The following is a 12049-nucleotide window of genomic DNA, read 5'->3' as shown; positions in this document are numbered from 1 at the left end:
CTGAATCCTAGAAAGATGAAGTGTTTTGCCTGAGGTAGCATAGCTAAATGAGGAGGATGAGACTCCTCAGACTTGTGTCTGACCGACTTTAAAGCTCATGTTTGTGGAACCATTGAGTTTCAATAGCTTTAAAACTGTTTCCTTTGAATAGCCATTCTCTCTGAATGCAGAGGGTTACCAGGAGGACAAAAGCAAACAGAGAAAAAAAAGTATTAAAGTATCTGCTGCATGCACTTTTGGTATTAAAAGAATTAACTCACTGTGGGTTTACTCTAGCCTCTAGGTTGTGGTCTCTTGGAAAGACAGGAGAGGCCTTATGTCACTGTTTACAGTGTATCCTGGGATGCTCCGGGCTTCATAGGGGAAGGGTAGCTGGATTCCAAAGGAGTAAAAGAAAGGATTTGCCCCTTGGGGAGCATCAAGTCTTACTGAGATCAATTCATGAAGTACAGAACAAAAGGACAACACAAAACCAAGGCCTTATTTTTGCCTGTAGAACTGCAGAAGTTAGTTACTTTCATTCCACTGCTCTTTTATTACATCAATGATTCCTTAAAGAAATTTGGGAACCCTTCTAATTAATCTGTAGTGTTGGCTAAGGAAACAAAACTAATTACTGTAGATTTGAGGATGATCATAAATATATTTTACTCATCACTAGTAGCGTGTAAAAAATAGTCGATTGTATATGGGGGAACTGCTTATTTTAAAACTGTGTGAGGTTAGCCTGTCCTCGAGGTATGACCGCCAAAGCAATATCTGTCACACCTCTGTACCTGTATATTCCAGAAGTTTGCAACCCGGGGTTGGGAAACACAGAACTATGGTATAAGGCCTGCCCTCTCCAGATTCAAATATGCCCCAGTGATTGACACACGATGAAGCCAAGTAAGGGTAAATGCACATTCTTAGTTTTTTTTAATGTTCAAGTTCAGCTTTAAAAGTGTATTTTGGGGCTTCTCTGGTGGCGCAGTGGTTGTGAGTCCGCCTGCCGATGCAGGGGACACGGGTTCGTGCCCCGGTCCGGTGAGAGGCCTGCGTACCGCAAAAAAAAAAAAAAAAAAAAAAATGTATTTTGTATCCCAATTGTGGTTACATAAATCTATATATGTGTTAAAATTCACAGAACTATAAATCAAAAGAAAAAAGACAATTGCATGGTATGATAATTACACATTTAAAAAAATTGAATTCCAAAAGATTTTAGATAACTGCAAGTTTTGTGGGTACTCACAGTAGTCCAGGCTTCCCTCCAAAAGCTAGTGCATAGGCGGAAGTAACTTTCAGAGTCAGGGATAGTGTGATTCTCCTCTTGACCCTTTGTCGGCCCACATCTAGAATCCTGTGCTGTTAGAGTCCTTTCTGTATCAGGGTTTCGGATGAAGTAGAGAAAGTGCTGAATTGTGAGAAGTCTAGAAGTTTAAGGACCTGGAGGAAAGTGGACATGGTGGCCATTTCAGATGTTTGAACGGTTGGGGTCACGGGGCAGCAACACGAGTCACTTGGGAAGAGAACCATTTTATAAAGAAGCATGCAGTATAATTGGCCGTCCAAAATGAAAGGAAGTTAGAAGCTTCTAGTTATAGGACAGGGCTAGATGTCTATTTGCCCTGGGTGTTGTAATGAAAATTCCTAAATTGGGTGAGGCAAGTGAGATAACCTAAATTCTAACCTAAATATTCCACCATAGGTGGAGCTTCTTTTAAGCTTAAATCCTTTTTGTTTGCTGCTTACACTTTACATTGGGTCTAAAACTGATTCTGTTATCCTTCCTAAAGTCAAATAACTTTATTAATTTTTGGACTTTGGAAGAGTTGAGGTAAGTCATGAGGTATTGCTATTAAATTTCAGTAAACCTCATAGCATGGTGTAATTCTCCCTTTAAGATTGCTAGATGAGGGCTTCCCTGGTGGCGCAGTGGTTGAGAGTCCGCCTGCCGATGCAGGGGACGCCGGTTCGTGCCCTGGTCCGGGAGGATCCCACGTGCCGCGGAGCGGCTGGGCCCGTGAGCCGTGGCCGCTCAGCCTGTGCGTCCGGAGCGTGTGCTCCGCAACGGGAGAGGCCACAACAGTGAGAGGCCCAAGTACCGCAAAAAAAAAAAAAAAAAAAAAAAAGATTGCTAGATGAAATTTCAGACAGTGAATTTAACTTTCCCTGTCCAGGTTGTCAGGAAAATAGTGCAATAGTGCATTTTAGGTAGTTTTATCATACGAGTATCTTTTGAATGCTGCATTGTACCAGACGCCGTGGTAGGCACTGTGGGAAATCAGAGGGTTTTTTGTTAATTGTTTTAGTAAGACATGGTTTCTGCACTCAAGCAACTTAAAATAATTGTCTGTAGGTAACTCTACAGGGTAGTAAGGAGTTACGGATTGACTGTCAGCCTTATTAATAAGGACAAAGTTAGGAAAGCTATTTCAGGAGTTAAAGGCTGTGTATTGAGGGTCCCAATGGTGTCTTGAGACAGTGTCTGTACCCTGGTTTTGTGGTTTAAATATTACTGTGATCTTTTACTTGGTTTAAAATTAACCACATTTTACGAAAAAAAGTTTGATTGAACATGCAATGATATATAAAAGTAATTCATCCTTAAATATAATTTGGAAAATGAAAAAGGCAGTGAAAAAGATTTCCTCAACTTACCTACCCCAGAACACTGTTATTTAAAATTTAATGTATCTCAGTCATCTTTTTTTACATAGAGTTTTGTTCTTTTTTATTTTGAAGTTATTATACTGAATATACAGTGTTTTTCTGATTTTTCATTTGTCATTCTAATAGACATTTTACATGTTTTTGAAAACTATGATTCTAAATGGTAGTGTTAATATTCTATGTAGTAGAAGCATCTCTGTTAACTTTCTTTTTTCCTTTTTTTTATTTTAAATGGATATTTATATATGCCGTATTTTTTGATATTTAAGATTATTTCAGTGGGATGATTTCTAGAATAGACTTGTCAGGTGAGTGGCTATGGATATTTTTAAGAATATATATTATATGTTATATATGTATAATATGCACATATATTATATAATTGTATTATGTATAATACACATACATATATAAATCTCCAGCTTATTTCTCAGGCAGAACATATAAATTTATATTCCCTTCAGTAATGTGTTTTACTTGCACCTATGCTGTATAGAAAATAATATATAGTTATTTCAATTTGAATTTTTTTGTTACAAATGAGGTTGAATGTTTTCCCCGTTATGTTTATCAATGAATCTTCATCCTCTATGTATCCTTTCATGCCTTTTGCTCATTTATTTTATTGGTATCTGTGTCCATTGGGCTGCAAATAACAGAAAACCCAAAGGTGTATTTTTCTGATGCCACAGCAAGTCTGTGCCTAGGCAGATCAGGGCTGGAGTCAGGGCTTCTGCCAGGGACACCAGACTCTGCCTTCTCCTCTCAACTGTCCTGAGGGTATGCTCTTTTCTCATGCTTATTGCTTTCTCATTGCATTGTGGGTGATATATCTTCAGGCCTCAGGTCCGTGTTGCAGGAAGAAAGAAGTGAAAGACCCTGCTAGCCAAATCTGTCCCTGTCCATCAGCAAGGGACAGAGCTTTCTGAGAAGCTCCACTCAGAAGTCTGATTATTGTCTCTAACTCAAGCTGGCAAATCAGAAGTAGAAGGTGGTGTTTGGGTCCGTTACCCACAGTGTCTGCTACAGTGTCTGGATGTTTTTACTATTTATCCCACTTTTTAAAAGGTATCTAATTTGTCATCTTTGTGTTAGTACTTATTTTCCGACCTCTTTGCTATTTTTTGTAAGTTTTTAATTTTAATTGTTCATTTAATCATGTTTGCTATCATTTCGTTTATGGTATTTTACCACTTTAAAACAGGGACGTCCTTGGTGGTCCAGTGGTTAAGGCTTGGAGCTCCCAATGCAAGGGGCACGGGTTTGATCCCTGGTCGGGGAACTAAGATCCCCAAAAATAAAAAAATAAAACCCGAACTCCTCATCCTCCAGTGTGGGTGTTGCACACTGATTCTCTGGGAAGCAAAATCTGAGATGGAGGTTTTGTGTAGTGTGATGAGTGAACATGGCCTGTTTGGTACTAGTTTCTTTTGGAGTTAGTTGAAGTGGACTTCGTAGTCCATTATGTCTCAGTTTTGGAAAAATGAATGTTCTTGGTTGTATTGGTCCCTATTAGATCAAGTTTATTGTGTTAGTAAAATATATATCACTGCTTGTTTTCTATCTGTTGACTAGTATGTGTCTAAAGCAGGTGTGTCCTTATTGTGACTGAATTTCTTCTCTAATCAGTTTTTACTTTATACATCTCAAGGCGATGTCATCGTGAGTCAGAGATTTCTGGCCGCTCTCTTCCTGGGAGGGTTTCTTTTACCAATGTAAAATCTCTCTTTTTATCCCAATATTTTCTACCTTGAGTTCTATTTTATCTGCTATTAATGCTATTAATATTAGCAGCCCAGCTTTATTTTGGTTATCTGCATAGCACATATTTTAGTCCTTTTATTTTCAGGCTTACCATGTATTTTGTTTAATGTGTGCCTTTTGTGCACAGTACGTATCTGGATATTTTTCTCCCTGGGTCCATCTCTCTTTTTCTATTTTGAGACTGAATCATTGATATTTAGATTACTTGGGCTTGGGTCTGTCATCCTATTTGATGTTTTCTGTTTACCATACTTGAATTTTTTTTTCCCTGTTGGATTGTGATTTTAAAGTTATGCTTTGTTTTTGTCCTTGTGGTAGTTGCCCTAATAATTTTTTTTTAAATTTTATGTATGTATTTATTTATGGCTGTGTTGGGTCCTCGTTGCTGCGCGTGGTCTTTCCCTAGTTGCGATGAGCGGGGGCCACTCTTCTTTGCGGTGCATGGGCCTCTCACTGCGGTGGCCTCTCTTGTTGCAGAGCACGGGCTCTAGGCGTGCGGGCTTCAGCAGTTGGGGCATGTGGGCTCTAGAGCACAGGCTCAGTAGATGTGGCACACAGGCTTAGTTGCTCCACAGCATGTGGGATCCTCCCAGACCAGGGATCGAACCCATGTCCCCTGCATTGGCAGGCGGATTCTCAACCACTGTGCCACCAGGGAAGCCTGCCCTAATAATTTAAATGCATGTTCTTTATATTTCTTGTACAGAGTCTAGTGTTACTCAATATTCACATCCCCACCCAGCATCCCCTGGAAGTTATTTTCCTTTTGTAATTTCACAGTATTTCTGTCTTACTGCATCCTTCATAGTAGTTCTCAATCTGATCCTTCAGTTTAGGTATACCTGAACATACCTGCTACAGGTATGCTTTCCTTGACAGCTACAGTCTCTCCTGCCACAGCTGCCCGTCTGCCGGCTTTCTATTAGGGATCTTCCCAGGATCTGGTCCCCTGAGAGTTCCCCACCTGTAAGTCTGCTTGTGTATTTCTTTTCTTTCTTTCTTTTTTAAAATTTCATTATCTTTACTGTCAGTGAATTAGGCTGGGACTGATTTAGAGCAGAGATAGAAGTTTTAGGACACCACGAGGGAGGATTTTTCTGCTCTTTCTTTATCTTCTATTTAAAATAAGATCAAATAATATTTAGCTATTACTCATACCAGTTTCAGCTATCTGTTGCCTTTTTTTTTTTCCTGAGCAGTTTTGGGAAGATAGGCAGAAGTTTTGTCTTCAGGCTAAAGACAAAGCTATAGGTCACTACTTAAAAATAAGAGTTGTTTGTCCACTTATATTACTTGCCCTGCGCAAACACTAGTATTTTCAAGGAGTAATAGGAAAACAAGCCCACATAATGTCTGATTAGACGTTTCTCAGAGGCGCTTTACGACAGCATGTGTACCTTATTTTCAGTGAAGGGCACACACAGATAAGTCCTTAAAAGCAGTAGATACAAGTTACAATTTATGGAAGCCCAGCTGGAGATTATGAAACAGAGGACTTGGGAAAAACAGACCAAACCGGAATCAGCTGAGGCAAATTGTGAAGGATGACTAGGAAGGAAAGGGTTGACCAGGTGGATGAGAGAGCGAGGGCATTCTGGGGCCCCGGTTCAGCATAGTCAAAGACATAGCAGAGCAACAAGTAGGGGAGGATAGAGGGATTCTGAGAGGCTAGACAGGTAGGGGATGACCTGATGTAAACACTACTGTATTTCACCATTGTATTGTATTGTATTTCATCATTAAGTTGTAGGCTTTAGGTCGGAAATACTTCGTTTAAAACTTGATGGTCCTTTTCTATTCATGTTTCCAGAAGCTTTTTAAAGTAAGGAATGGTGTCGAATCCAGAGATAACTCTTTTGATGTCTCTCGATTTGCCTGTTGTCGAATTCTGTTAAACTTGGAGTTTGTACTTAAAGAATCGTTCTTTTCTTGTACCTGTAGAACAGGCTTTGATATCATGGTTACAGTTACATCTGCTTTGGAATCATTGATGAGAAAGAGCTGTTACATAAAGAGAAATCACCTGGCCCTGCAGTGCTTCTACTTTTGGAATTAAAAGTTGCCTTTAAAATTTTTTTAAAAATTTTATTTATTTATTTATTTATGGCTGTGTTGGGTCTTCGTTTCTGTGCGAGGGCTTTGTCTAGTTGTGGCAAGCGGGGGGCCACGCTTCATCGCGGTGCGCGGGCCTCTCACTATCGCAGCCTCTCTTGTTGCGGAGCGCAGGCTCAGTAATTGTGGCTCACAGGCCCAGTTGCTCCGCGGCACGTGGGATTCTCCCAGACCAGGGCTTGAACCCGTGTCCCCTGCATTGGCAGGTGGACTCTCAACCACTGCACCACCAGGGAAGCCCGAAAATTGCCTTTTAAATACATTTCTTCCCTTAAACTTCTGTGAATGTTAAATTGCCGCTTAATGTGATGTCAAGAAATAATTTGGAGGCATCTAGCTGTAAAATGACAGAGCCATTTAATTTTGAGAAAAATGAAAGCAAGCTTCCACCACATGAGTCTTTAGGAAGTCCCGGAGGACATCCTAACCATCCTAATTTCAGGTTGAAAAGCCCAGAGAATGGAAATAAAAAGAAAAATGTTTTGCTTTGTGAGCAGACCAAACAGTATCTGGCTAGTCAGGAAGACAATTCAGTATCTTCAGACTCTAACGCCATCGGTGGAGAAGTGGCTGGATCCACAGGAGACAGGAAGATGCTGCCAACAGGTGAGTAAAACCTGTAGGCTTAATACTACTTGATTCTGATGGTTTCTTCGACTTATCGAAAGTATGTGTAGCTATACACCAGTGCGCTATTAACAGAACAGCCAAATGGCTAACTTACAGGGTTTGCATATACATATTAATTTAGAAGGAAAAACCAGATGCCAAGTAGCTACCTTTGGCTATGTTAATCACAGCAGGATTCCTGAGGAGAAAGTGTCTACAGACAAGCGTCCCTCCTCCCCACCCGCCCCAATCCAGAGATATACTGGGAATGTAGAAAGGAAACACTCTGGCTTTTTATGGATGTTCTAAAGATTGGCCATATTCTAAAAATACTATGCAGATTTTATGCATGTAATAGCTCACAAAGATATGTCTAAGACATTAACTTGTTTCATTTGATTTTTTAAAAAATCATTCCTTTAGTCTTAATTCTAAAAATCTGCTTTTTAAGGAGACTGGGGCCTGGTGGAATTTAGCCTCTGTGAATGTGTATGAGATATGATCTTTTAATATTATGGTGATGTAGTTCTCAGAGTATGGCCCTTGGGCCTCTGGAGTCACAACTATTTTCCTAATAATATTAAAACATTATTTGCTCTTTTTCACTGTGCTGACTTTATGTTGGTGGTGCAAAATCAAAGGTGAGTAGACTCTGGCACCTTGTTAACTTGCCTTTAGCAGGGGTACCAGCCTGGGCTAGTGGTCATTGTTTTTCATTTTCATGCCCTTGCAGTTAAGACAAAACAAGCCAGAAGTGTCAGTTTTACTTAAGAATGCCCTTGATAAAGCAGTACAAATTTATTAATAAGTCTTGAGCCTTGTGTACAGGTACTTTTAGTGTTTTGTTTAACAAAATGGGAATTACTCCTAACTTTTGTTGCTTACTGAAGTATGAAAAGCATGTGTGTGATTGAGTTGTGAGCTGAATGGAAACTTTTTTTCTTGGAATATCATTTTTAATTGAAAAGAATGACACACTGTGGTCATTTGGGCTTAGATATCTGGCAGTCATTTTCTCAAAAATGGACAAAGTGAGTCTGTCACTTCAAAGAAAACAGCTGACAGTATTTTGTTGCTAATGATAAAGTGCAAGCTTTCAAGCAAAAATGAGAATTTCAGGAAATGTGTATCTGCCACTCTGAGCTTGACAGCTTCCCAATACTTAAAAGACTTTTCTGGTGAGATGCATGGTGATATTAACACATAAGGTTTTTCGGTACTGTCTTATGAAATGTGTCGACATTTGGAAGATCTGCATAACTCAGGAGTTTTTCAATCTTTTCCTGAAGACCAATGCATGATGCTCTAGTCCTGCATGGGTAAAAATCCATTTAAAGTGCAAGATAAATCAATGGATTCTAATATAACAGTATGAAAAGTTTATTGATAACGGTTTTAGATTCCACATTGCGACTAACCCTTAAACTACCACTTGAGTTTTGGTGTGAATTAAAGGAGAATATCCACAGTTACCTGAGAAGGCCATAAAATACTACTCCTGTTTGCAACCTCGTATGTGTGTGAGGCCAGATTTACTTCACAATTAAAGCAACATACCGTAACAAATTGGATTCAAAAGCAGATATGAGAATCCAACTATCGTTGGTTAAGCCAAACATTAAAGAGATGTGCAAAAATGTAAAACAGTGCCACTCTTCACACAATTTTTTTTTTTGCTTTGGAAAATAGTTTTTAAAAAACCATGTCAACATGTAATGCATTTACTATTTTTAAGTAAATATATTTAAATGTTTAGTTTTAATTTCAAATACTAGTATTTGGAATTTCTAATACTTAGTTTTAATTTCTAGTAATGCTAAATATTGATAGTTACAAGCCATGTAAACAAAAGCTCTTTGAGGTCCTCAGTAATTTCTAAGAGTGTAGATGAGTCTGGAGTTCAAAAAGCTTGGTAACTGTGGCCTTTGTGAATGGAGGAAAGTTCACAGTGAGGTATATAATAGTCAAGGAAATTTCAAACAAATCCTTTTTTTTCATTAGGAAAAGTAGGATGTTACTTATTTATAGTGTAGCTCTAAGGTTATTATGGTATAACTTTATTATTTGAATGTTATAATTATGTTATTGTACATTTTCAGGAATAAAGTAATATTTGACTTTTATTAGGCATTATGTTTTACATCCCAGGTAACTCTGTGTCACCATTAAATGTTGGAAATAATTCACCACCCAAAGAAGTAAATAGTGTAAGTTATTTATTTTTTTTCTATTTTATGTTTTTGAATAAAAGATTCTAAACATGTTTTTATATTGTGTTAATGAAGAATTACTCAATTTGCAGGTATTGTTCAAGGTCAGACTGTCTTATCACTAGCCTAGTATCTCTTTAAAAATAAAATTCAACTTTTTCTCTTTAGGTAATTATAGATTGACATACAGTTGGAAGAAATAATAGAGATTCTTTGTAGCCTTTACCCAGTTGTTTCCTGTGGTAACAAGGTGAAGAGCTATAGTATAATATTACAATCAGGCTGTTGACATAATACAGGCAAGATACAAAACGTTTCCATCACTCGAAGGATCCCTTCTGTACCTTTTTATGGTCACATCCACTTCCCTCCTGCTCCTACCCCCTTCTTAACCCCTGGCAATCATTAATCTAATCCATATTTCCAAAATGTTGTCATTTTAAGGATGTTATATAAATGAAATCATAGAGTATGTACCTTTTGGGATTGGATTTTTTTCATTCTGCGTAATTCTCTGGAGATTCACCTAGATTGCTGTGTGTATCAATACTTCAATGCCTTTTATTGCTGAGTAGTATTCTGTGGCTTATTTAAAAATTCTCCCATTGAAATACATCTGGATTGTTCCCAGTTTCTGGCTATTATAACTAAAACTGCTGTAAACATTCATGTGTAAGGTTTTATGTGAACATGAGTTTTTTGTTTTTGTTTTTGCTCTAGGATAAATGCCCAGGAGTGCATTTTTGGGTCATATAATAGTTGCATATTTAGTTTTTTAAGAAACTGCCAAAGTGTTTTCCAGAGTGGCTATACCATTTTACATTCCCATTGAGAATGTATGAGTGATCCAGATTCTCTGCACCCGGCATCCTCACCAGCATTTGGTGGTGGTAGTGTTTTTAGTTTCCCTATTGTCACATTTGTGTAGTGATAGCTCATTGTGATTTTGTTTGACTAATGGCTAATGATAAACATCTTTTCATGTGCTTATTTGCCATCTGTGTATCCTTTTTGGTGAAATGTTCTCCATGTCTTTGTCCATTTTCTAATTTGGATTGTTTATTTTTTTACTGCCAAGTTTTGAAAGTTCTTTATATATTACAGGTTCTAGTGTTTTGTCAAATATGTGATTTACAAATATTTTCTCCCAGTTTCTGGCTTGTCTTTTTATTCTCTTAACAAGATGTTTAGCAGAGCAAAAGTTTTTAGCTAGGTCCTGGTCAATTTTTCCTTTTATGGATTATACTTTTGGTGTCAAGTCTAAGAACTTTTTGCTACTTTAGATGCAGAAAGTTTTGGGTTTTTTTCCCCAAAAGTTTGTAGTTTTATATTTAAATTTGTGGTCCATTTTGAGTTAATTATAAGTTGTGAGACTTAGGTTGAGGTTAATTTTTTTTTGGCTAGGGATGTCCAATTGCTCCAGCACCATTTTTTGAAAATGTTATCTTTCCTCCACTGAATTGCTTTTGCACTTTTGTCAGAAATTAGCTGGGCTAATTTGTGTGGGTCTATTCTGGATTCTCTTTTCTTTTCCGCTGATCTATGGGTCTTTCCCTCCACCAATACCACACAGTACTGGAGCTATGATAGTCAGTCTTGAAGTTGGGTACAGTGATCCTCCCACTTTCCGTTTCTTTTTTCAAAATCATTTAATCTAGTTTCCTTCCTTTCCGGTATACATTTTAGAACAATCTTGTTTGTATCTACAAAAAAGCTTGCTGGAATTTTGATAGGAATTGTATTAAGCCTGTATATCAATTTGAAAATTGTTGACATCTTTGCTGTGGTGTATCTTCCAATTAACACAATCTGTCTCCCAGTTTATTTAGATATTCTTTTATTTCTTTCACTTTGTGGTTTGCAGCTTACCAGCTGTGCACGTTTTGTTAGATTTACACCTAAATATTGTTTTTTGAGTGATTGTAAGTGCTGTTATATATTTTATTTCCATGTGTCCTCACGTTCATTGCTAATATATAAAAATATGGTTGATTTCACGTTTATCTTGTATCCTGTGACCTTCCAGGAGTCACTTATTCTAGGAATTTTTTTGTAGACTGCTTGCAATTTTCTACATAGACAATTATATCATCTGCCAATAAAAGACAGTTTTGTTTCTTCCTTTTTAAAATATATGGTTTTAATTTCCCTTTCTTGCTTTATTGCACTGACTAGAACATCTAGCATTATGTTAAGAGTGGTGACAGTGGATATATTTGTTTCCAAATCTAGGCGGAAAGCACTGAGTCTTTTCACTGTTGAGTATAATGTTAGCTGTAGAATTTTTGCAGATGATCTTTATCAAGTTGATGAAGTTTTCTCTATTCCTACTTTTCTGAGAGTTTATATCATGAATAGGTATTGAAATTTTTAAGATGCTTTTTCTTTATCCATTGATATTGTGATATTTTTCCTCCTTTAGCCTGTTAGTTTGGTGGATTGCATTGATATATATTTTTTAATTTAACCAGTCTTGCATCCCTGGAATAAACCCCACTTGGTCATGGTGTATAATTATTTTTTATATGTTGCTGAATTATATCTGGTATTGTTTCGATGAGGATTTTTTTTTTTTTTTTTTTTTTTGGCGGTACGCGGGCCTCTCACTGCTGTGGCCTCTCCCGTTGCGGAGCGCAGGCTCAGCGGCCATGGCTCACGGGCCCAGCCGCTCCACGGCACGTGGGATCTTCCCAGACCGG

At 37.8% G+C, this 12049-nt stretch overlaps 1 protein-coding gene across 2 annotated transcripts in view; it reads left to right on the top strand.

Annotated features, from left to right (window-relative positions):
• Positions 1-6839: 6839 nt before the first annotated feature.
• Positions 6840-12049, top strand: part of LOC102985639 (tudor domain-containing protein 1) — a 40973-nt gene continuing 35763 nt past the window's right edge. For both annotated transcript variants that reach the window (XM_055081779.1, XM_055081778.1), the window contains exons 1-2: positions 6840-7137; positions 9289-9347. In XM_055081779.1, coding sequence (XP_054937754.1) covers positions 6840-7137; positions 9289-9347 — 357 coding nt within the window. The remainder of the gene's footprint in view (positions 7138-9288; positions 9348-12049) is intronic.

Source organism: Physeter macrocephalus, chromosome 21 (genome assembly GCF_002837175.3).
Source record: "Physeter macrocephalus isolate SW-GA chromosome 21, ASM283717v5, whole genome shotgun sequence".
NCBI lineage: Eukaryota > Metazoa > Chordata > Mammalia > Artiodactyla > Physeteridae > Physeter > Physeter macrocephalus.
This window is presented reverse-complemented; position numbering and strand designations above follow the sequence as displayed.